The sequence below is a fragment of the Heloderma suspectum genome, chromosome 5, assembly GCF_057233095.1.
Source record: "Heloderma suspectum isolate Gila_16-S chromosome 5, 16-S_ref, whole genome shotgun sequence".
In the NCBI taxonomy this organism is placed as follows: Eukaryota; Metazoa; Chordata; class Lepidosauria; order Squamata; family Helodermatidae; genus Heloderma; species Heloderma suspectum.
In genome coordinates, this window is record NC_139462.1 from 95,205,886 (window position 1) to 95,231,748 (window position 25,863).

At 45.0% G+C, this 25,863-nt stretch overlaps 1 protein-coding gene across 1 annotated transcript in view; it reads left to right on the forward strand.

Moving 5' to 3' along the window:
- The first annotated feature begins 370 nt into the window (after window positions 1-370).
- PDCL2 (phosducin like 2) overlaps window positions 371-25,863 on the forward strand; it is a 31,389-nt gene continuing 5,896 nt past the window's right edge. Inside the window, exons 1-4 of the mRNA XM_084860312.1 lie at window positions 371-395; window positions 15,115-15,235; window positions 22,469-22,559; window positions 25,611-25,754. Of these exons, the coding sequence (XP_084716438.1) occupies window positions 390-395; window positions 15,115-15,235; window positions 22,469-22,559; window positions 25,611-25,754 (362 nt within the window). The 5' untranslated portion in view covers window positions 371-389. The remainder of the gene's footprint in view (window positions 396-15,114; window positions 15,236-22,468; window positions 22,560-25,610; window positions 25,755-25,863) is intronic.

A 25,863-nucleotide genomic window follows, 5' to 3' on the forward strand; every position in this document is an offset into this window, starting at 1 on the left:
CAACTTCAACGATTACACTCATCACACATGTGGAAGAGGTTGCTATGACCATGACTGCAATACCATCATGCACAATTCATTCCATTCAACCTTTACTCATTTTTATATTGCTTTTATATAACTACTTCTACTTTTCTTAAATTTCACATACTGAGACTCGCCTTTGATATTTACAAAGAAAATGGAACGCTCTGGCCAGCAGTTGGCATCTTGTAGTAATTCTGTTAGCTCCTCCCACATGTTCTCCGGAACAGCAATATTCTGAAGCAGTTGGCTGGCTGATCTACATACTCAGCAGGCCAACTGGATGCATACCTGGCCTCATCTTTCACGGGTACTACCGAGCTAGATGACAAGGGCTTGCCTTTGCTACACACAAGCAAGCCAACATGCAGGTCAGAGAGGTGGGGTGGTATGGCATATGTTGGCCTATCAGTCAACAGCCTGAGTGCTTGCCCCCTCATTTCATGTTGATCAAGCATCTCTTGGTGTTTGCATCTGTACCTGAAGATCAAGCTGCCTATAGTCCTGTAGCAGCGAAGGGGTTATCAGCCTGAGTGCTGGCTAGCAGAGAGGAAGTTGGGATATAAAGAGAGAGCCAGTGACCAGCAGCACAAGGGTTAACAGTTTGCCCCCCCTCTCATTGAGCTGAATCACTGCTGCAGGATTAACAGCCACTAGAAATGTATTTTCAGCCACTGATAGCCTATTCACATCAACAATGAGCTGATACCTATTGTAGCTAGTGAGTGGAGCTGCCTGAAATTAACTCCTGCACCCCTATAGGCAGGTACAATGGGGGGAGGCTGTGCCGGAGGGAGATCTGTTTGACCTTGCCGTACTGCTGCAGCCCAATGGAGGCCAAACTTAACGTTGTGTTGTGGTGGGCACTGGCTTTCCTCTCTATTCCGGTATGACATCCCAACTTCCTCTCTGCCACAAGCTGTTATGTCCTTCACTGCTGATAGTGGCACAGGTTGGGTGTGTGTGTGGAACAAATGGGAAGTGGAATATGGGGTGGAGGCTGTAGGTGCCAAACTGTTAGCCCCTGTACTTCTGGTTTTCCCTAGCTGTTTTCACTCAGGCATGAGGGGGCAACTCTGACTTGGCATGCATAATATCTCACAGGTCCAAGCACTCAGGCTGTTGACTGAGTTCCCAGAGCTCTGTTGGTTCAACAGCCACATGTGCATCCCAGTGGGCTCCTGCCCTTTGTCACTTGCCACACGTGTGCTGGTCCCTTTGCCCAAGGCGCATTGTGGTTTGAAAGGGAGCTGGCATTATGGTTGAAAAAAATGACTTCCCAGCTTTTGTGTGTTCAGTTCAACCATAATTCACAAACCACCATAGGTTTTGCCACCGATATCATAGGTTTTGTTAGGAAAGATATGGAGATGCTGGTGTTTACCAACACTGGAGTTGTAAAAGATTTTCCCACATTAAGGGCACCTCTACACGAGCCTGAAATCCTGCATTTAAAGTGGGGCTTTCTGCTTCCCGTTTTAAATGCAGGCTCAAAACGACTCCCTTTTTCACATGCTTCCTTTCCCCCACCCCCTTCCCCCCATATCTGAGTCTTCCATTACCTTTCATTGATCTCGCTCCTCTTCTTGCTGCTTTTCCTCTTTTCCCGGAGGAAACTGAAGCGGAACACAACAGGGTAATTTGATAGATCATTATCTACGATCCATTTAAAAATGGAACAAAGGGCATTTAGTGCAGGAGACGCCTTGAATGATCACGGTGTCCTGTAAAGAGCAAACTTCTGTGAAGAAGCAATCTCAATGCCAGGATAAAAGCTGAGTGTGAAGGAGCCCCTAGACCATGGGGTTACACCAGCCTACCCCCACACAATGGGTTTGCTCAGAAGAATACTGTAATCACAATTGATTTCCCCTCCAAGACATAGTTCACGCGGGGGGTGAGGGCTTGGGCCTGGAGGTGGGGGCTTCAGGCTGGGGACAGCGATTTGGGGAGGAGCTCATGTCTGAGTCTGCTGGGTAGGGGCTCATGCTAGGGATGGGTGTCTGGGGTCAGGGCTCATGTCAGGGATGGGTATCAGGGGTGGGGGCTTGTACTAGGGGTAGAGGGTCTTGGGGGAGCTTGGTTGGGGACTCTAGGCTGGTGGGGGTGCAGTTGGAGTGGAGGCTTGTGGCCAATCTAACTGGAGGTGGACCCAAGGGGGCCACTGGAGGTGGACCTAAGGGCACCTATTTTGGTATACACAAGCCTTTTGCTACATATTTCAAAACCCACCCACCACCATATTTTTCCAGAATAACAACACAGAGAAAGCAGTTTGTGGCAGAGCCCACTTATTGAAAGTAATGCGGGGTGAGGGGAGAGGAAGAATCCCATTTCACATGCAGGCAAACTAAGGCAGCAGACAAAGTCAATGACTGCAAGAGAGAGTGAGTTTGGGTTACAGAAACACAGCATGCTAAGTTCATAGAATCAACAGTGAGCAGGCTGCTTCTTTTTTTAGAGTGGCTTAAAAACATACCCCAATTTACAACACAAGAAAGGCATTTGTAGACAAGCCCACTTCTCCAAGATTTAAATTAATGGGAGATGGGAGACCAGGAAACCCATTTCACACACAGGCAAACTGAGGTAGCAGGCAATTAAGAGTTAATAACTAACATAGGGTTTGGGTTACATAATCCCAGGGTTCAGATTGATTATGTACTTTGCAGCCAAAGATAGAGAAGCTCTATACAGTCAGTAAAAATAAGACCTGGAGCTAACTGTGGCTCAGATCATGAGCTTCTTATTGCAAAATTTCGGCTTAAATTGAAGAACATAGGGAAAACCACTAAACCAGGTATGACCTAAATCATATCCCTTATGCATATACAGTGGAGGGGAGGAATAGATTTGGGGGATTAAACCTGATAGACAGAGTGCCTGAGGAACTATGGATGGAGGTCCGTAACATTGTTCAGGAGGCAGCAACGAAATCCATCCCAAAGAAAAAGAAATGCAAGAAAGCCAAATGGCTGTCTGAGGAGGCTTTACAAGTAGCTGAGGAAAGAAGGGAAGCGAAAAGCAAGGGAGAAAGGGGAAGATATATCCAACTGAATGCAGAGTTCCAGAGAATAGCAAGGAGAGACAAGAAGGCCTTCTTAAATGAACAATGCAAAGAAATCGAGGAAAACAACAGAATGGGAAAGACTAGAGATCTCTTCAAGAAAATCGGAGATATCAAGGGAACGTTTTGTGCAAAGACTGGCATGATAAAGGACAAAGAAGGCAGGAACCTAACAGAAGCAGATGAGATTAAGAAGAGGTGGAAAGAATACACAGAAGAACTATACAGGAAAGATCTTAATGTCCCTGATAGCCATGATAGTGCAGTCACTGAACTTGAGCCGGATATCCTAGAGAGTGAAGTCAGGTGGGCCTTAGGAAGCATTAGGAAACTAACTGTTAGTTTCCTTAGGAAACTAACAAAGCTAGTGGAGATGACAGTCTTCCAGCTGAGCTATTTAAAATCCTAAAAGATGATGCCGTTAAAGTGCTGCACTCAATATGCCAACAAATTTGGAACACTCAACAGTGGCCACAGGACTGGAAAAGGTCAGTTTACATTCCAATTCCAAAGAAGGGCAACACCAAAGAGTGTTCAAACTACCGCACAATTGCGCTCATTTCACATGCCAGCAAGGTGATGCTCAAAATCCTACAAGCTAGGCTTCAGCAGCATGTGAACCGAGAACTACCAGAAGTACAAGCGGGGTTTCAAAGAGGCAGAGGAACTAGAGATCAAATCACCAACTTTCGCTGGATCATGGAGAAAGCAAGAGAATTCCAGAAAAACGTCTATTTCTGCTTCATTGACTACGCTAAAGCCTTTGTGTGGATCACAACAAACTCTGGCAAATTCTGAAAGAGATGGGATTACCAGACCACCTTACCTGTCTCCTGAGAAACCTGTACGAGAGTCAAGAAGCAGCAGTAAGAACCAGACACGGAACAACTGATTGGTTGAAAATTGGGAAAGGAGTATGACAAGGCTGTATATTGTCACCCTGCTTATTTAATTTATATGCAGAGTACATCACGAGAAACGTCGGGTTGGATGAATCACAGGTCAGAATTAAGAGTGCCAGGAGAATTATCAACAACCTCAGATACACAGACGATATCACCCTAATGGCAGAAAGCGAAGAGGATCTAAAGAGCCTCTTGTTGAGGGTGAAAGTGGAGAGTGCAAAAGCTGGTTTGAAACTCAACATTAAAAAAACGAAGATCATGGCATCTGGCCCCATCACTTCCTGGCATATAGAAGGAGAAGAAATGGAAGCAGTGACAGATTTTACTTTCTTGTGCTCCAAGATCACCGCAGATGGTGACTGTAGCCATGAAATTAAAAGACGCTTGCTCCTTGGGAGGAAAGCTATGGCACACCTAGACATCATAGTAAGAAGCAGAGACATCACCTTGCCGACAAAGATTCGTATAATCAAAGCTATGGTTTTCCCAGTTCAACGTATGGCTGTGAGAGCTGGACTATACGGAAGGCTGAGCGCCAAAGAATTGATGCTTTCGAACTGTGGTTCTGGAGAAGACTCTTACGAGTGCCCTGGACTGCAAGGAGGTCCAATCAGTCAATCCTAAAGGAAATCAACCCTGAGTGCTCATTGGAAGGACAGATACTGAAGCTGAAACTCAAATATTTTGGCCACCTAATGAGAAGAGAAAACTCTCTGGAAAAGACCCTGATGCTGGGAAAGACTGAAGGCAAAAGGAGAAGGGGACAGCAGAGGATGGGATGGCTAGATAGCATCACCGATGCAATGAATACGGACTTGAGCACGCCCCGGGAGACAGCGCAGGACAGGAAGGCCTGGCGTGCTATCGTCCATGGGGTTACGAAGAGTCGGACATGACTTAACGACTGAACAACAACAACAATGTATTAATTTGCACCACCAAAAGGAAAAAGGGGATTTTTAAAACCACATGCTCACAGTGTGACTCAGATGCATTACACAGCAAAACAAAATGAATTTCAGGCCCAAATTTACAAACAGTTCAAGCCATCAACCCCTCCCCCCCCCAATGTATGCAGAGTAACAGTACAGATAAAACAATTTCTAGTAGAACTGGCTTCTCCAACACTGAAAGTAAGGGAGTGGGGCGGGAAAAACCCTATTTCTCTCTCTCTCACACACATGCTTGCATGGGAGTAAATACAACTGAATTCAGTGAGCACTTGGCACACACAAGCAAATAATGCCAATGTGTAGAATAAGTGTCACCTTAAGTTGCAGCGCCATGCATTGAAAAGGATTTATATTAAAGACAGAATCCACCCGCACCAAGCACTATATATAAACACACACGTAAGCATTTATCAATTTGTAAATCCCTCCCCCCCACACACACACACATCAAGCCCAAATACATTTTTACAAAATGTGGCAACACAGACTTAAATGCATTCCCTTAACCCCTATTTATTCAGTCACAACAACCAAGGAAGCAAAAAGTGCAGATCAACCACCCTTCTGCAGGGGCAAGGCACAGGCCCTTTAATCGCCCTGCCTTGATTGATTGACCTGGACCAAGCTGCTCTGCTATGGGCTCCTGAGGGCCCCTTTAAATCCCACCCCCCTCTGCCAGCATGCCACAGCTCTGTGAGAACATTCAGAAGGCTCCAACTGACTTCCCTCGATACAAACAAATGGGTTTTTTTGGAGGGAACCTCATATCTATCCCAATCCTTGATGGAGCTTGCTGGATTTCAGCCTCCCAGCTAGTTGGCCCATCTCCCAGCCTGGCAAATCTGACAGCTTTCTATCCGCATTTCATACAACAGGCAGTTGGTCACACCTTTTCACTCTTTTTCTCAAATTTTCACACTCCAAAAAAAAAAGTTCTACCATGGTGTATGCACTAGAAGAATTCCCCAAGGACCTATATCTCAAAAGGCAACTTTAACTTCTGTCCATGAGGCCCTACACAAAGGATGAACCCTTTTCCCATATAACATCCCATAATAAGCTTCGTCATGCCCCAACCTTAGCTAATCTGCTAGAAAATTACATAGGTATCTGCATGCAAAATTTGGGGCAGACTGGACAATGGAGAGCTTAGTTATGCCCCCAAAACTGACTTTTCGCCCCTATGAGAAAAAGTGCAACATGGTGTTGCCAACCATAACAATGGGTGGCCCAGCTGGGCCACCCACAATGGTTCTGCAAATACATTCCTTGTGACACATTCCTTGTGGGAATTAAAATTCCTAAACAGATATAGGGCACATTATCTACACTGCAAAGTTTCACTGTTTTTATACTAGTTTAATTATATTGGCTCCCCTGTCTCCCTCATCCTGGGAACTGTACTGTGGTCAGGACATTGAGAATTTTCTGTCAGAGAAATCCCTAGTCCATTCAGTTCAGTTTATTGCTTATTAACCAATCAGGCCATACGCATACAGAAACATAATAAAACGCCCCTCTTAAACAAAAACTGACACCAAAATAAGAAATATTAAGGAGGACGATTATCACAAAGCTAATTAAAACATTTCATAGGGGACTATTAAAACAGTTCATAAAGTCTAGACAATATTTATTAACCTATTATAATATATTAGCAGGCTTAATTTTCTATGCCAGTCAATAATTTTCATTTCTCCCAAACCCATTGGACAAACTTGGCAGTCCTGCAAGACGTATAGTAATCTGTACCAGCCAGTAATAATAGAGTTATACTTAGAGAAGATTTGTTACTGGACCCAACTGTTAAGGGCTCAAGATATTGCTTCCTCAGTTCTACATTCCGTTAAAAAGTGTACCATGTCCTCTGTCTTGGGACAGCAAACTGGGCAGTATCCTTTCGCACCATGGTGAACCCTACAGTGCGCCTTCACCTCCATCAGCTGCAGAGGATTCAGTCTGCATTTAGCCAGAAGCCATCTCAACTCATATGGGCTGACAGAGGACAAATAGGGCGGCACCTTTTCTGGGAAAATAATACTTTTATAGTGTATTGGGACAGCTCCCAGCAGCAGTGGCCATTGCAGTCCCTAGTCCATTCATATAATTACAAATTCAGGATTCCTGGGTGGGTGACAATTAGAGATTTGAAAGAGGTGCAGATATGCTGCAATTATTGTTAATTTAGTGAAAACATTGAGCAGTGTAACCACTACAAGCTCAATTCATTGAAATATGCAAGTACCCATATCTACAAAAGCACATGTGCCATAGGCTAGACTGGATGGATGTTTAAAAGTTCCTTAAAATGCAGGATGTCCACTCTACTTTGACTCTAGGTTATCATATGGCTTTACATATTTTTATCCTGTATCTCAAGGGTTGGGAACCTCCTTCAGCCTGAGGGCCAAATTCAGTTTCGAAGAAGCTCCTGGGGCCACAGTCCAGGGATGGGTGGGGCCAAAGGCAAAAGAGGCAGAGCTGAAAATACAAGAAATACCTGCGTATGGTAGCTAAAAGCGCTTGCTGCCAATAACTAAACTTTTGGAGAGGCTTTTCAACCTTTTAGAATGGGGGAAAATGCACAAAAGCTGGAAAAACCAGCAAAAGATAGGTGGTTGGGGAAAGCATCGTGGCACTTTGGGGAAGCCCAGAGGGCCAGCTTGGGACCCCAAGAGAGCCAGGTTTGGCCCCTGAGTTTGAGGATCCCCACCCCAGCTATATACAAATTGTGAACTTATTATCTGAATGTCGATCCTCATGTAGTCACAATGGCACCATCCACACACGAGGGACATATTTGCAAGCTCGGAACCCCATGGTAGAAGTACAATTCTTTTAAGAGAAGGAATCCCCCTCACCCAATATAGCCCAATGAGGACTGAGCATGTTCACTGAGCATGGAATGCTGATGTATTTCTGGGGGAAATGGGAGAGGGGGAATGGAGTGACCTGGAAGGGGGCATGGCTGGCTGGAACCTTGAACAGGAGCACTCCACACTGCACCATTTTGTTGCAGGTCTAATTTGCATTTATAGTTATCCAATCCACAGAGTTTGTTCAGCTACCATATTCAGTCAACCACACGTTTCCTTTGATAGTGCTGAGACTGTCTCACCTGCGTGCTCTTCTACATAGTTTCCAGTGCACGCTTAACTGAAGACTCTTTAATAGTTTCTAAATCCTAGGATTTAAATACCCAGCTATGCTTTTATCTTTAAAGCCTACTGCACCTTTAGTTATGGGAAGCCGTATTTTATCTCAAAGTAATCTGATTTCAGCATTCAAGAGAAGACGTATGAATTTTTATTTGAAGAGACAAAAAACAGGCAATTGCCTCTGATTTAATTTATCTCCTAACTAGAGCTTTGACTAGCTGCATAATTTCTGCAAACTCTTCTTCACAAATAACATTTCTCCAAAGGAGAATGACTGAAATGATTGTAGATTACAGGTAGTGTCCAAACTATTTTCTAGCAACTCCACTCAGCCCTAGCCAGCATGGTCAACACTTAAGAATGCTGGGAGTTTTAGTCAGAAACATCTGGAGGGCAAGAAATTGGGGAAGACTGCTTTAGTTAGATGATCAGTTAAATTACTCCTTTCAGTCCATTTAACAATAACAAATTGTACTGCTGTAATGAATCAATATCATAAAATCATGCATCCAGAAGGTACTGACACATCATCAAGCCCATCCTTTCTCTAATCATCTTGAAGGCCCTCTTCTGCTAGTATCACATAAAGTGTGCATGCCCATCCATGCATTGAAGGGTGTGAGTAAGGGTCTCCCCACCCCCTTCTTTTGCCTGTTGCATTCCAATCAATGACATTCATCAAAGCCCAGTCTACACAGCCAATTTAGTGCGGAGTGGCAGCACATCAGGGTTGTTTGTGACAGATGACGCTACCACCAATCTACCACCAATCTGCAGCAACCCCACAGCTTCCCTCTAGAACAGGATTTTCAGAAAATTCTTTTAGTGTGTCTTTTTTTCCTTAAATGCAGGTCCCTCGTAGTTCCGCTGCTGTGTGCCCCCATCCCCACACATTAAATCTTGGGTGTGGCTATTTCTATGACCTGGCTGTGACCTGGCAGTGCCTTGGTCAAGGGGTGAGGCTGCCCCCTTCTCCCCTCATTTCCCCTCATTCCCTCTTTTTCCCCTTTTGCAGTAGGGCTGCTTTCCCATTCACAATATCTAGCCTCTTTTTCCCATTCAGAATAGTGCAGTTGCACAATTTCAGGCATCCAAAATAGTGGAGTAACTGCTTCACCCATTCACAGTATGTAGCTTGTGTTTTCTATTCACAATAGCGCAGTTGTGCAATTTCAGGCATTCACAATACCGGAGTAGCTGCTTCACCCATTCAGATTATGTAGCCTGTTTTTCCCATTCACAATAGCACAGAATCATTTAATCTTTCACAATATCCCAATGGTGGATGAAAGGGAAGAGATGTGGGGTAAACTATAGGTGCTTAATTCAGAGCTTCCCGTAAACTTCCCTGAGCAGGGGAGCATGGACAGAGGTGAGGAACAAGCCTCTCTCATTTGATGAGCAGCACTTACTGGGCTGATGATGTTAAGTTCTCCTCTGCCCACCCAACCCAGAAGTATGGGGATTTCAAATGCTGTATGACCCATGAAAGTGGGTTTTCAGGTAGTGTATGTTCTGCTTTTCTTGCTTTGTGTGCCCCTGATGGACCAAAGCGATTTTATTAAAATCCAGATATAACCAGAAAGCGCTTCTCATTCCGTTTCCATGGTTCTCCCCTGTTATGCCTTTCCTCTGGGTATGGTTGCAAAAAGTGCAGGTAAGGGGAGGAATTGAATTCACTGAGAATTTCTGAAGAGGATTTGACATTTGGAAACAGTTACCAGAAGTATGTTAAAAGAGCACAATCCTGCATTATTATCTACCACTAATACTGCAATGGAAATGCAGGACACATTGCAGTGATCTAACCTGGATGTTGCAAGAGGGGATAACTGTAGCAAATCTATCTCCGTAGGATAGGAGCAAATAACTGCCTAAGGTGAAGGGGCACCGACAGCCTGGTCAAGCAAGATGTGTCTTTTACCTAGTTACCACCTAGAATCATAGAATCATAGAATAGTAGTGTTGAAAGGGGCCTACAAGGCCTTCGAGTCCAATCCCCTGCTCAATGCAGGAATCCAAGTCAGAGCATCCCTGACAGATGGCTGTCCAGTCTCGTCTTGAATGCCTCCAGTGTGGGAGAGCCCACCACCTCCCTAGGTAATTGGTTCCATTGTCGTATTGCTCTAACTGTCAGGAAGTTTTTCCTGATGTTCAGCCAGAATCTGGCTTCCTGTAACTTGAGCCCATTATTCCATGTCCTGCAGTATGGGATGATCGATAAGAGTTCCTGGCCTTCCTCTCTGTGACAACCTTTCAAGTACTTGAAGAGCACTATCGTATCTCCCCTCAGTCTTCTCTTCTCAAGGCTAAACATGCCCAGTTCTTTCAGTCTCTCTTCATAGGGCTTTGTTTCCAGTCCCCTGATCATCTTTGTTGCCCTCCTCTGAACCCTCTCCAGTTTGTCTGCATCCTTCTTAAAATGTGGTGCCCAGAACTGGACACAGTACTCCAGATGAGGCCTAACCAGTGCTGAGTAGAGGGGAGCTAGTACTTCCCGGGATTTGGAAGCTATGCTTCTATTAATGCAGCCCAAAATGGCATTTGCCTTTTTTGCAGCCACATCACTTTGTTGGTTCATATTCAGCTTGTGATCGACAACAATTCCAAGATGCTTCTCGCTTGTAGTGTTGTTGAGCTACGTATCCCCCATCTTGTAACTGTGCATTTGGTTTCTTTTTCCTAGGTGCAGAACTTGGCATTTATCCCTATTAAATGTAATTCTGTTGTTTTCTGCCCAGCGCTCCAGTCTATCCAGATCACTTTGAATTTTGTTTCTATCTTCCAAGGTATTAGCTATCCTGCCCAATTTTGTGTCATCTGCAAATTTGATCAGCATTCCCTGCACCTCCTCCTCCAAGTCATTAATACAAATGTTGAAGAGCACTGGGCCCAGGACTGAGCCCTGCGGTACCCCACTCGTTACCTCTCCCCAGCTGGAGAACGTCCCATTGATAAGCACTCTTTGAGTCCGATTCTGTAGCCAACTGTGGATCCACCGGATCGTTGTTTCATCTAGCCCACTTTGAGCTAGTTTGCTCATCAGGATATCATGGGGCACTTTGTCGAAAGCTTTGCTGAAGTCGAGGTATATGATGTCTACAGCATTCCCACGGTCCACGAGGGAGGTTACTTGATCAAAAAATGAGATCAGATTCGTCTGGCAGGATTTCTTCCTGACAAAGCCATGTTGGCTTCGAGTAATCACTGCATTGTTTTCAAGGTGCTTACAGCTGGATTGCTTTATAATCTGCTCCAGAATTTTCCCAGGGATTGATGTCAGACTGACTGGTCTGTAGTTCCCAGGTTCCTCCTTTTTACCCTTTTTGAAGATAGGGACAACATTAGCCCTCCTCCAGTCATCTGGCACTTCCCCTGTCCTCCATGATTGCTCAAAGAGAATACACAGTGGTTCTGAGAGTTCTTCTGCCAGTTCCTTTATTACTCTAGGATGCAGTTCATCTGGCCCTGGAAATTTGAACTCATTCAAAGTAATTAGGTGTTCCTTGACCATGTGCCTATCGATCTCAAGCTGCAATCCTGCCCCTTCAGCCTGTACTTCGCCTTTGCCAGGGGGCTCATAGACCCTCTTTTTGGAGAAGACTGAGCCAAAGTAGGAATTGAGTACCTCTACCTTTTCTTTGTCATCTGTTATAATTTTTCCATCCTTACTTAATAGCTAAACAACCATTTCTTTCCTCTGTCTTTTACTTTGCACGTAGCTGAAGACAGCCTTTTTGTTGCTTTTAGCATCCCTCGCTAATCTCAGCTCGTTCTCAGCTTTAGCCTTCCTGACGCCATCCCTGCAATTCTGTGCTACTTGCCTGTACTCTTCCTTTGTTGCTTGGCCTTCTTTCCACTTCCTATATGTGTCCTTTTTTGTTTTCAGGTCATCTCTAAGCTTTTTGTGAAGCCACATTGGCTTCTTCTGTTGTCTTCCACCTTTTCTTCTTGTTGGAATTGTTTGTGATTGTGCCTTGAGAATTTCCTTTTTTAAAAGCTCCCACCCATCTTGGACTCCTTTTCTCATTAGAGTCGCTTGCCATGGGACCTTACTGATCATTGTTCTGAGTTTATTAAAATCAGCTTTCCTAAAATCCAGGGTACGCGTTTGACTACACTTGGCTTTCCCTTCCCTTAGAACCAAGAACTACAACATGATCGCTTTCCCCCAGAGTTCCTGTAACTGCTACTTTATCCACTAAATCATCTCTGTTGGTTAGGTTCAAGTCAAGGACAGCCGATCCTCTAGTTCCTTCCTCTACTTTCTGTAGGAGGAAGTTATCCGCCACACAAGTCAGGAATTTCCTGGAGGGGCCATGTTTTGCAGAATTTGTCTCCCAACAAATATTGGGGAAATTGAAGTCCCCCATTACTACTACATCATGCTTCCTTAAAACATTGGCTATTTGCTTTTCAAAAGTTTCATCCTCGTCTTCTCCTTGATTGGGTGGCCGGTAGTAGACTCCGACCACCAGGTTCCTTTTATTCTTTGCTCCATTTATTTTGATCCAGATGCTCTCGATGGGGCTACCAAGCTCATCCTCCTGTATTTCTGTGCAGAGATATGTATTTTTCACATACAGTGCAACCCCTCCTCCCTTTCTGTTTCTCCTGTTCTTCTTGAACAAGTTATATCCTTCAATTGCTGTATTCCAGTCTTCGTTATACCTATCAAGTCATAATTTCCCTCTTGTATTAAGAGTTCAAGTTTGTTCTGTTTGTTTCCCATACTCTGGGCATTAGTATATAGACATTGAGGACCATGTGCTTTGTAGTCTGGCTTTCTTCCTACATGTGTCTGAAGACTATTATTGGGCGCTATTAGAGCTGCTGTCTCTGTTGCAGTGCATGAGCCTTCATCCATTGTTACCCCAACTTTATGTCTCCCTTCCCCGTAGGGTTCAGTTTAAAGCCCTCCTGATGAATTTCTTCATGCTGTTGCCAAACACATTCTTCCCATCCTTTGTGAGGTGCAACTCGTACCTTGCCAACAGCCCATCTTCTAGGAAGTATAGCCCGTGGTCCCAGAATCCAAATCTTTTGTGCCAGCACCACCTTCGTAGCCAGTCATTCACCTGGAGTATTTTTCTTTCCCTTTCTAGCCCTCTTCTAACTACTGGAAGGATGGATGAGAAAACTATCTGAGCCCCAAAGTTCTTGAGTTTCCTTCCCAAGGCTTCAAAGTCTGACATGATTTCTTCGGTGCTCCATTTGGCAGTATCATTTGTTCCCACATGGATGGGAAGAAAGGGATACCTGTCAATGGGCTTTATGAGTGCAGGCAACCTTTCAGTCACATCTCTAATCTGTCCTCCTGGGAGACCTGGTGAGTCCACAGGTCTTCGCGATATACTTGGGTTTCGATCCCACGCAACAAGGAGTCTCCCACTGCTACTACTCTTCTCCTCTTCTTGTTGTAAGCCTGGGTTTCATTGCCTCTGCTTGACTGACCTTCAGCCTCTTGTTCACTCTCATGCAGGTTCCCCTGTGATTCTTCCTCTGCAGGCTGTCCTCCAGTCTCATCCTCAAGTATCTGGAATCATTTCCACAGCTCCACTGCTTCCACTGATGCAGAGTGGCGTCTAGTTCTTCTTCTCCTGTCACCCTTTTCCAAGGAGTATCCTCTACTCCATTTTTCCTCGCCTCAGCATTTCCCACTTCTGCCTCAGCTTGCTGTTGCTCTTCAAGCTTCTGGTCTTCACTTTGCTGCGAGTGAAGAAGTTCCCCCATTCTATCCAAGAACTCTTCGTGTTCTCTTATTTCCTGGAGGGTCGACAGTCGCCGCTCCAGTCCACTTACTTTTTCTTCCAGCAGCGTGATCAACTTGCACTTGTTGCAGGTGTAGGCCATGTTGTTCTCAGGCAAGAAAACAAACATTGCACACACCTTGCAGGTCACCACCACTGGAGAGTCTTGTCCTTCTATAGCCTCTATTCTGTTTTTGTGTCTAGCTTTCTGATTGTTCTAGACTAGCCTGTGCCTGCTCCTCTACTCACTAGAGGTTAAAAGCGGAGTCCCACTGGTGTGGAAGTGTGTTACAAGGGAAAAAAAAGTTAGGCCTCCCCCTTGACCTCCCCTGGCCAACTCCTGTTTTCTCCCCCTGTTCGCTCGCTCTGGTCGCTCGCTCTCTGGGAGCTTGCTTGCTTCTGTAGTCCCTGGACCAGCTGGAGCAGCTTTCTCTGCTCTGCACTGCTCAGCTGGGAGGTGGGAAACAGACCTATTGTATTGTATTGTATTGTATTGTATTTATTTATTTATTTATTTATTTATTTATAACATTTGTATCCTGCCCTATATCGTTAAGATCTCAGGGCAGCGTACAGATAAAATCAATTTAAACCATATAAAATAATACATAATTTAAACAGCTAAAAACATATTAAATCATTAAACAATCTAATACCAATTCAACTCTAAAACAATAAAACAGTTAAAGCAGTGTGCTACTTTAGGGAATGCAGTTAGCCCTCAAAGGCTTAGGTAAAAACCCATGTTTTAACTTGTCGCCGAAATGGGACCAATGTCTGCGCCAACTGGGCCTCCAAGAAGAGGGCATTCCAAACTCCACCTAGAGTTTGGGTAGCATAAATTTAGGCGAAATCTTTCCCACCACTGTCTTTTCCAGGGAAAGCTGTCCCTGCTTGCCCATGCCAAACCAGGAGAAGCAGCAAAGATTTCAGACAAGAAATCCAGGGTTTCAGACAGGAAATGCTGGGGACTGAAACTGGGACCCTTGTATATACAAAGCACGTGCCCCTAGTCACTCAGCGGAGGCTTGGATCCAAACTTGTGTTTGTGCAAGTGGGAGATGCTTGCTCATCATGCCCCTCTGGTTTCTGCTGATTTCCCTGTCCTCTTGCTGCCCCCCCCCATCACATTCCATACCATTCCAGAGGGTCCCCTCAAAACTGGCTTTTCAGGGACTCTAAGGAGGAGGAAGGGGCAGAAAAGCATTGTTGCACCAGCAGCTCTCCTGGCGATATTTTCGGCTTCTATTTCAAAAGGATCCAAATGAAGATACAGAATGGAATGACAAATTAAGAGAGTTGGGGATTCTGCCTCCAAAAGAAGAGGTAAAGGATGAAATTGAAGAAATGGTTTTACGTTTACAAAAAGAAGCAGAAGGTAAGGATTATACTGGAGTAGTAGTATCAATTGTTAAAATCAATATCATTTTATTTCAGCAGCATACTAAGCACTGTGGTACAAGATGGTAGTGATGTTAGCCCTGCCTGATAGGTTTTCAATAGAATCTAAGGGTTGATCTGCACATTCAGAAAAGGCAGACAGTGACCAGGTTGGATGATTAAACAAACCACCATTTGTTAACCATGGGTTGTTTGCAAGTAGTTGGGAGTGAGTAAGCGTGCTGGCTCACACCTGCTTGGCTGCTTCTGCTTTGCCATGTTCCTGGGTTGTTCACCATGCTATCGGAACCTGGAACTCTGGGCTGTTGAGGGAAAAACAACTAGGGGTTTTAACACAACAACAAACATAAGAACATATGAAGAGCTATGCTGGATCAGACCAAGGGTTCATCTAGTCCAGCATTCTGTTCACACAGTGACCAACCAGCTGTCAACCGGGAACCCACAAGCAGGCCACAAGAGCAACAGCATCCTCCCACCCATGTTCCCCATCAACTGGAGTACATAGGCATACTGCCTCTGATACTGGAGGTAGCACAGAGCCATCAGGACTAGTAGCCATTAGTAGCCTTCTCCTCCAAGAATTTTTTTGACCCCCTTTTAAAGCCATCCAAATTGGTGGCCATCACTACATCTTGTGGTAGCAAATTCCATAGTTTAACTATGCTATGCACTGTGTGAAGAAATACTTTCTTTTATCTGTCCTGAATCTCCCACCAATCAGCTTCATGGGATGACCCCAGTATTATGGGGTCTCTAGTACTATAAGAGAAGGAGAAAAAATGTCTCCCTGTCCACATTCTCCACACCATGCATAATTTTGTACACCTCTATCATGTCTCCCCTTACCCTCCTTTTTTCCAAGCAAAACAATCCCAGCTGTTGTAACCTTCCCTCATAGAGGTGTTGCTTCAGCCCCTTGATCATTGTAGTTGCCCTTTTCTGCACTTTTTCCAGCTCCACAATATCTTTTTTTAGATGTGGTAACCAGAACTGTACACAGCATTCCAAGTGTGGTCGCATGATAGATTTGTATAAAGGCAGTATGGTATTGGCAGTTTTGTTCTCAATTCCCTTCCTAATTATGCCTAACATGAAGTTTTCCTTTTTTACAGTGGCTGCACATGCGATTAACATTTTCATCAAGCTGTCTACCACAACCCCAAGATTTCTTTCTTGGTTGGTCATTGCTAGCTCAGATCCCATCAGGTTATACTTGGGCTCTCTTCACACCTTGTTTTTTTAGCAGGATCATTCTTCTTTAATCACTGGTTTTCATGGGAGCTTTAAATGACACCGCTGCTCTCCTGCTGCTATCTCACAACTTCCCCTCCCTCTTCCCGTTTTATCTGAGAACGGGGGAAACGTGGCATTTTCTGTGCTTGTGATTGAAATTGCCATTTTCCCCCTGTATATTTTCCCTTTAGTGCTTTTCCCCGCTTTATGTGGGCATGAGCTAGGTGGTGCTGCTGGGTGGTGTTGAATAACATTGTCTTGACAACAAATTGATGGCAGGGGGGGCAGGTCACTGACCATGGTTCCAGTGAAGGTTTCTGCCTCTCTCCCATTCCAATACAGACACTTGAACTGTGAAGTGTTTTATAGCCCTATACGGCTCGGGTCCAGGTTATCTGAAAGACCATATTCTCCCTTATGAGCCTACTTGTGCCCTGAGACCTTCAGGGGAAGCCCTTCTCGCCATCCCGCCATCATCACAGGCATGCCTGGTGGGAACGCGGGAGAGGGCCTTCTCAGTGGCTGCCCCAAGGCTCTGGAACTCCCTTCCTAGGGAGGCGAGAGTGGCACCCTCCTTGATATGTTTGCGTAGGCATGCAAAAACTTTTTTGTTCCAGCAAGCCTTTGGGTATAACTAGTCAGGACCTGTGAAAATGTGATGTATGGATATTATGTTTGTTGTTGTGGTTGTCTTTTAATGTTTTAATGTTTTTACAATTTTAATATTGATGATTTAATTATATTTTTAACTTTTGTACAGTTGTATTTATATTTCTATTCATAGGTTTTAGTTGTAGAAGTTTTAATGTTGTAAGGCCGCCTTGAGTCCCAGTATTGGGAAAAAGGCGGGATATAAATAAATATAATAAATAAATAAAATTAATAAATAAATAAAATAAAGTGGTTAACCATCCCAAATGCGTCTCCGAGATCCCCCTGAACACAGCAATGCTTACTTTTGAGTAAACTCATTACTTGTAAGGCTTTCCTTTCCTGGGAGTAAGTGCTAGTGAAATCTCTGTGGCTTGCTTCTGAGTAGGCATGCATAGGAGTGCACTGTAAGTCTACTTAGACTTAAGATCTCCCATCCCCTTCAATGCATTTACTTTGAACCTCCCTCTCCACTTCACTGACTGCTTCTTCCTCCTTTTGCTCACCCCTTTGATAGGCTTTTTTCCTCTCAGGGTAGATGGAGGAGTCTCCCTTCTCAGCCATGCAGGAGAAAGGCTTGACAGTTAGGATTTCAATGGGTATTAAAAGTGCCTTTTCTCCTCCCCTGAATAAATTCATCATGCAGAGCTTGGAATGGTCATTTTTAATGGTTTCTTTTTTGTGTGTGGAGTTGCTTTAGATAAGGCAGTAATGCTGAGGTGGTTTTCCATAGTACTTCCTCCCACTTAGCCAACACTATCTCTTTTCCTAACCCACCTTGCAGGTTCATTGGGAAGCCAGAATAAGGGGGAAGGGCAACAACAGCGCAGGGCAGGGGGAAGCAAGCTGGGTCTAATGAAGAAGGTGTCCTCTGTGAAGTGGTTGCCTGGGGGCGGGGCGGGCTGCTAGGGATGGCTTGGTGCATTGACTGTATACAAGTCTGTTGGTGGATTTCTTATTTCTGTAGTTGGGAACCCAGAAATCGGTATACTCTTCAAACTCAGTAGTGCAAGCAATATTGACTCTCTCACCCTTGCCACAAAGTCAGAGGAAGGAGGGGACCTGCTCCCATAGCCCACTATCCAGATCACTAGAAGGGCTTGTGACTTCCCTCCTGCTATGGAGGAGTGGAGAGATGGGGCGGAACCATCAATCATGTTACAGGAACCAATGATGAGGGGAGGGGAGGGGAGGGGGCCAGCAGTCCCCTTCTGTCCTGATTGTTCCGTGCAGCTTGGCCCAGCCATGAAAAGGCATAGAGCAGAGGGACGCGCTATGAGCGATGCCTGTATACAGGGCCAGTATAAATCCCAGAAAGGATCTGGAATCAAAAGGACCTGTTTGTAGTGGGATAAAGTGCCAGGTGTGAAGAGAGCCTTGAAGTTGGGATTTTTTTGCCCCAATGTGCATCACACTTTACTCTTGCTTACATTAAACCACATTTGCCATTTTGGTGCCCATTCTCCCAGTTTGGAGAGATCCTTTTGGAGCTCCTCACAATCCCTTTTTGTTTTAACCACCCTAAATAATTTGGTGTCATCGGCAAACTTGGCCACTTTGCTGCTCAGTCCTAATTCCAGATCATTTATGAACAAGTTGAAAAGCATTGGTCCTAATACAGATCCCTGTGGGACCCCACTATTTACATTGCTCCATTGGGTTGAACCATGGGTTCAAACTCTGGGTTGTTTTTCCTCAACAACACAGAGCTCCAGGTTCGGATGTCATGGTGAACAATCCAGGAATGGGGTTTTCCTGGTTTTTCTAGCACAGTGGAAGCAGGCAAGTGAGCAGGAGCCAGCATGCTCACTTGCTCTTCTGCACTTACAGACAGCGCATGGTTTGTTAACAAGGGGTTGTCTGATCATCCCAATTAGGTCAGTGTCACCCTTCTGGGACTGTACTACTTGAAAGTGTAGATGGGGGAATCAACTGTTTCATTTCACCCACACATTAAACAATGCCCATGGAGAGCTATTATACTACATAGGAAGGTTCTATCCTAACCTTGTATTTTCTCTGAAGTTTTAGTTTTCTACAAGCAGGGAGTTTTTAGCATGGGGAAACGTTCAAACAAGAGATCCCGACACTACATTTTAAAGGAATTCAGGGCGCAATCCTAACTAGATAGGCAGCTGCCTCTGACCTCGGAGGTGACCGCCTATCGAAACCAAGGCAGGGGAGGCATGGGGGTGGGGGATTGTTCCCTCCGCGCCTCTTCTGCCTTGCTATTTTTTGCTAGACAGCTGTTTTTGGCTGTCTGGGGGGGGGGCGACCAGGAGAGGAAGCTGCTGTACGACACATTGGATGTGCCGTATGCGCAGCTCCGCTCTCCCTGCCCCAGAATGCCCCCCGGCCCCACCCCTTTTCAGTCGCGCCGTGCTCCTCTTCTGAGAGCAGAGGATGGGGCTTCTCCACACTGCCTCTGACACAGTGTGGATTAGAGAGACAGTCGGTTTTCCGGGAAACAACCTCAGAGCTCAGGCTCTGAGGTCAGTTCTGGAATTAAGCATATCCTATGGCCCTCCTGCCAACCTAGCAGTTCGAAAGCAAGAAATTGCAAGTAGATAAATAGGTACCACTTCGGCGGGAAAGGTAACAGCGTTCCGTGCACCTCGGTGTTCAGTCATGCCGGCCACATGACCACGGAAGCGTCTTCGGACAGTGCTGGCTCTTTGGCTTAGAAATGGAGATGAGCACCACACCCTAGAGTCGGACACAACTGGCTGGGGACACCTTTACCTTTACCTTATGGTCCTCTAGACAGTGATTAGCGTCCAATAGGATCTCTCGCTCCATCACATAAAGCTGGGAGCCTGTGCTTTTTCTGAATCAGTAGATCTGCTGTAACACTGCTATCATTAATATACATCTGGAAATAACTTCTGACAAGGGTTTACTGCACTTAATTACCATGAAGGGGTATTCTGTAAGCACAGGGGTTTCCATTTAGGCTTTATTTTCAGACACTCCTTGGGAAGTGGATTTTTTATTCCAATTTTATTTGTTTTGCTTACATTTTTTATATCCTGCCTTTCAGCACGTGCCGTCAAGATGACTTACAAACAAATCCATGTGCAAAACATAATAAATAACCTAGACCTTACTGTGGGCTTTGGAGATTACAGGCACATGGTTGAGTGTTTTTGTCTACAGGCACACAGAAGCATCCTTTTCCAGTGCTTTAAACTCCGCCAGCTAACGTTCATCACAATTGTTTTAAAATTAATTATAAATAAGAAACAGTGCTTTTTATTTACGTATTTATTTGCTACGTTTCTATTCCACCCTTCCTCCAAGCTGACTGGCAAACAAAGGTCTCTCCCATCATTTGAGCCTCACAACAATCCTGTGAAGGAGGTTAGGCTGAGAGAATGTGATTGGCCCAGGGCTGACCAGGAAGTTTGTAGCTATGGACATTTGAACCTGAATCCCCCTGCTTCTAGTCAGGCACTCTAACCATGATGCTGTGCTGGTTATCTTGAGTGTGGAAACCATGTTGCATTCGTTGCCCCACTCAGTAACAATCACTTGTGCATGGGAAGGCGGGCAGAGGGTGCTTCTGGATGGAGGACTCCTAGTGCATGGGAAGGCGGGCAGAGGGTGCTTCTGGATGGAGGACTCCTAGTGCTACCAGTCAAAAGACATTGTACAGCTGTTCTGTCTTTCCCTCAGTGGGTTTTCTCTGGTAGTAAGAAATATGGAAGAAGTGGTTGAAAACATGGGAGGGTTACAAATGGAAGATGACAATGGAGGTGGGGCCGTGGCTAAGTGGTAATGCCCTCTGCATGATTTGCACGTAGAAGGTCCCCGGTGTAATCCCCAGCTTCTCCACGTAGGGCTGGGAAAATTCCTGCCTGACACCCTGGAGAGCTGCTGCCAGTCAGTGTTGACAATACTGAGTGAGGTGGACCAATGGCCTGACTCAATATAAGGCAGCTTCCTGTGTAGCTAATGCCTGAACACTCCCCCCACCCCCGTAAAATTCTGTGAAGGAGGCAGCAGGGCCACTGCACAATAAAAGACTCACCTGGAAGCACCCCAAGAGAGAACAGGCCTTGGCCTGATAAGGCCTCCTCCTAAGTTCTTGGCTGAGATTTGAACTGGGGCTTTTCTGGCTCATAGCTCCCAGTTGTTAGTCACTGCCTTGGCACAGATTGCCAAGTTTTCCTTGTGACTCTCATGGGGAGTTGTCATGGGTCACTGCCTTCTCATAAACATACACTTGAGGCATTTCCTTCTGTTCACTGGCTATTGTCCTGCCTAGACTGAGTCCTGTCTTCGCCCCCGACCAGAAGTCAAGGCGAGTCATGGCAGGAGTATAGCAGTACTGGCCAGGTGTCAGGGCAGTCCAGGGGCTTCATCACACAGGGCTAAAAATTCTGCAATTTACCAGGGCTTCTGCTTCCAGAATCTTTGTGGGATTAGATCGGGTCCTTTCCATGTGGCTTAAAAAAAAACAAAAAACTTCTATGTGTTTCATTACAAAGCTACTAGGTGGCGGTGTTGTTTTATTTGCAATAAAAGCAACTTTAAACAGTATACCCTCATTTATATCGAATCCATGGTGGGAGGAGGGAAAATGCCAGACTTTTGTCATCATGGAAAACAATGCAATAGAGCTCACAAAGAGCGGGAGGTTCCCTGGAGGAGGGCTGCATCATGTACAGGACCCACAAACTTCTGTGAGTAAGCAATTTCCATGGCAGGATAAAAGCCCCATGTGAAGGAGCCCCAGAAGAGCAGGAACTTAGGAAGAAGCTGGAGTCAAGCACAGGGAAGACATCCAAGGGCAGGTGTAATTCCAGAAACAAGGTCTGGAAGGGTTTCAGGTATCAGCAAAGGAGGTTAGTCAGTGTGGCAAACAAGGTCAAGAAGCTGGGCTGAGCTGAAGACCTGTGTGGTTCCAGCAACCAGCACACCTTGACTGAGAGCTTGCTCACCCAGACCCTGCCCAGGCCCAGCTGCAACTGGTTACTCCAGCCTTCAAGGCTGCCCTCCTCCTGGAGGTAGTTTAACTGCCCCTCTAGCTCTACAGGTGAGGCATCCACCACAGGTACAATGGGGAACCCTTCCACGGGTCCTTCCTGGACTTCTTCTACAAACAAGTCTGGTGAGGCCTCTCCTGGGATGCTGTGGGTGTCTGGGCTATCACTGGAATCCGGGGATCCTGTCTGCCCCATAGGGTCATCAGACTCCATGCCAGCTGGATCCTTGTCTGAGCAGGATGTGTCATGGGTTAAACCCGGCCTAGGCATGACAGTTTTACACAAATTATCTTTGTTTCTAACGTTTAATTCTTTAATGGAAACTTTTTTTTTAGTGAAGCCATATGAAAGAATGAATCTGAAACAACTCAAAGAAGCTGAAGATGTATTTAATGAGGAAGATATGAAAGCTGTTGAAATGTATAGGTATGCCACATTTCTAGTGAGCGTGTTCAAAGCCAATATTCTATAAGAACGACAAAGATCCTAACCTGGAAGAGTAAATACAGCAAACAAGCGCTCTTCATTCACCTTTGATTTTCCCCATTAATAAGCTAAACACTACTGGGTCATTTGACCATTTTAAGTCAATTTAATAGATGAAAACAATTTCCATTCCAATACCAATTCAAAGGATTTCCATAGGTGAGTACTGCCACCTAGTGCTTTCATATTAAAAAATGTTTTTGCTCTTTTAGTTTTGTTCCTCAACAGTGTACTTATACCAATTGCTCAAATGTGATATTCTTCAAATTATTTTTTTGTACATTGTGGTATGTACTTGGCAATTTTCTAGCTTGGGCCACACATTTCTTGCATTTTCTAAACATATGATGCCCACAGTGACACGGCATTGGAAAACTTTATTTATTAGGACAGTCACTCCATTAAATAAATCTTTATTGATTTATGAGTTTTACAGCACAATCCTATGCATGCATAGTCAGGAGTAACCCCCCACTGAGTTCAGTTGGCCTTATTGTCAGATAAGTCTGTACAGGATTGCCACCCAAGCTGATAAATTTGGAATTGGCCTAGATGTGGAGCAGTATATACTGTAAATGTTATGAATGAATGAATGAATGAATGAATGCATAAATAAATACATAAATTATTTTAATTTGTTTACATTCCACACAATTAATATTTCTGATGAAAAACAAGATGTCTTTGTTATATTTCAACTTTACACAGTACACACATTATCAAGATGCAGGCAATTACATTACATATATGCACATAATGACATAGGATATACAAATATTTCATATGAACTAATTTAGCAAACAGTACTTGCATATCTAAAGCACCACAGTCATGTGGAAAATACAGCACCAAATACATCCCACAAAGCATACCTCAGGCTGCAGCAAAAAGAACTTAGAGCACAATCCTATACATGTCTACTCAGAAGTAAGTGCCACTGAGTTCAGTGGGACTTACTCCCAGGAAACTGGGTAAAGGATTGCAGCCAAAGACCTGGTTCACATTTAATAACCCAGAGAACAGGTTGAGTATGGGTTGTCGTTGAATCGTGGGTTGTCATTACGTGCAAACCCTGCACTGTGCTTTAACCATGGATTGTTAGCCACAAACAACTCAGGAAGAGAACCCAGGGTTTATTGTTAGGTTGTGAACTCTGGGTTGTTCATGGTTAACCATAGTACTGGGTTCACATGTACACTTAACCCATACTCTGGTAGGTTTTTTTTACATGGGAGCCAGGTAGGCATGCTGGAGAAATCCTCCATAGACTCAAATGAAGCCGGATTTCAAACAATCCAACCTCCGGAGTCCACGGTGGACTGGCTGCACTTACCTCCAGGTCTGGAGGAGTTCCCTCAGGGTGGTTCTCCAGCTTCCTAACAAATGTGACACACTAAAGGCAGCTGCCATTAGTTTATCGCAGAAAAGTCACAGCCATAAATGGCAAATTGTACGCCATTTGCAGCCGTAAAGCACTGAGTTTTACCTAAATACTGTCATAAACCGCTGCAATTTAGGTAAAAGTAAGTGCTTTATGGTTGCATATGGTATACAATATGCCATTTACAGCTGTAATGTTCCCGCAGCTGTCAGTCCTCAACAGCTGACTGCAGCTGGCAGCAATAAATCACTGGCTGATAATAGGGTTGTAAACCTGTCCAAGGCTGAGAAAGGATGCTAGAGTGGGGAACTTTACCAATTCAGTCAAACCCGAGGCCATGTCAATCCTCTGGATTCTGGGAGCTTTCTGTCTTCTTTTTCTTTTCTAAAATGGACGGAGACTCACCTACGCTGTTCTTTTACATGCAGCCACCTTTGCCCTGCTGGGGTCTGTAGATCTTTGCCCTCTGACTCCTCTGGGGAGGCTGCAGCTGGGCATGGAACATCCACAGGATGTGAGGGGGCTCAGTCTTCTTCTGTGCTAGCCCCTTCCCCTGGGTCTGGAGCCTGCCATTCCCCTTCATCCTCAGAGGAGGCCAAGGGAGGCATGACAGTGATAGGCTAATGGCAGCCACCATTAGCATATCACATTTTATAGGAAGCCAGAGAGCTGTTCCACCAACTCTGGCGGACACAGCAGGGCTCCAGAGGACTCTGTGGGGCCCCAAGCAGCCCAAGTTGCCCAGCAGTGAACTCCTCCCCCAAACTAGACAGTGGGGGGTTCATACATCCCTAGAACCAGGCTAGCATCTTAGATTTAAAATATATAAATAGAATTATCTTTTTTTTATGTTTGAAATAGTAGAAATGTAATTATTAGTGGCAAAAACCTGGAGATTCTGATATGGAGGAACTTTCAAATAAATGATCTCCTAATACACATTTCATACATCCATGAAAGGATTGCCCAAATGCATGGAACTGATTCATTTTCCCCATATCTAACAACACTTTTCTCTTCAAACCTATGAAGAAAGGGAGTGACAGAGCCCATCCAGCCATTGTCAGACGCTCTCCCCTAAATTTATTAAGGGAGCAATCCTATCCAGATAGGCAGCTCTCTCCGAACTCGGAGGCGGCCGCCTTTCCAAAGCAGGGCAGGAGAAGCACAGAGGGGATCGTTCCCTCTGCGCTTCCCCTGCCCTGCTTTTTCGGCTAGACAGCTGATTATGGCTGTCTAGCCGCAGGAGAACAGAGCGGGGAAGGAGGTTGCTGTACGACACATAGGATGTGTCCAGTACAACACATGTGTCGTACTGGCATTTCTGCCCTCCCCGCCCCAGAACTCCCCCAGCCACACCACTTTTTGGCCTCTCTGCACTCCTCTTACAAGCGCGGAGGATGGGACTGTTCTGTGCTGCCTCCAAGGCAGCGCAGAAGTGGGAGGAGGTCAGTTCTCTGGAAACCGATGTCGGAACGCAGGCCCCGAGGTTGGTTTCTGGAAAACAACATATCCTATAGCTGGCTAGCTGCTGTATAGCGGCCATAGGGTTGCTCCCTAAATATTATGATAATGAAAGGGTACTTCAAGGTGTTGGATTTTTTAAATAGGAAACAACGTCTAGAAGAATTTAAATCCCTACAAAAGAGACAAAGATATGGAGAACTCAGAGAAATTTCTGGTGAGCAGTATGTGAAAGAAGTTACAAATGCACAAGAAGATGTGTCAGTTGTCATCCATCTATACCGCTCAAGGTAATAATGAGGATTTGGAAGAGGGGAGTGTGTTTTAAAATTTAGAAAGAATAAAAACAATATGCTGACGTGTTGTTGTTATTGTTTTAAGTTACTCTGAGGCAGCTTT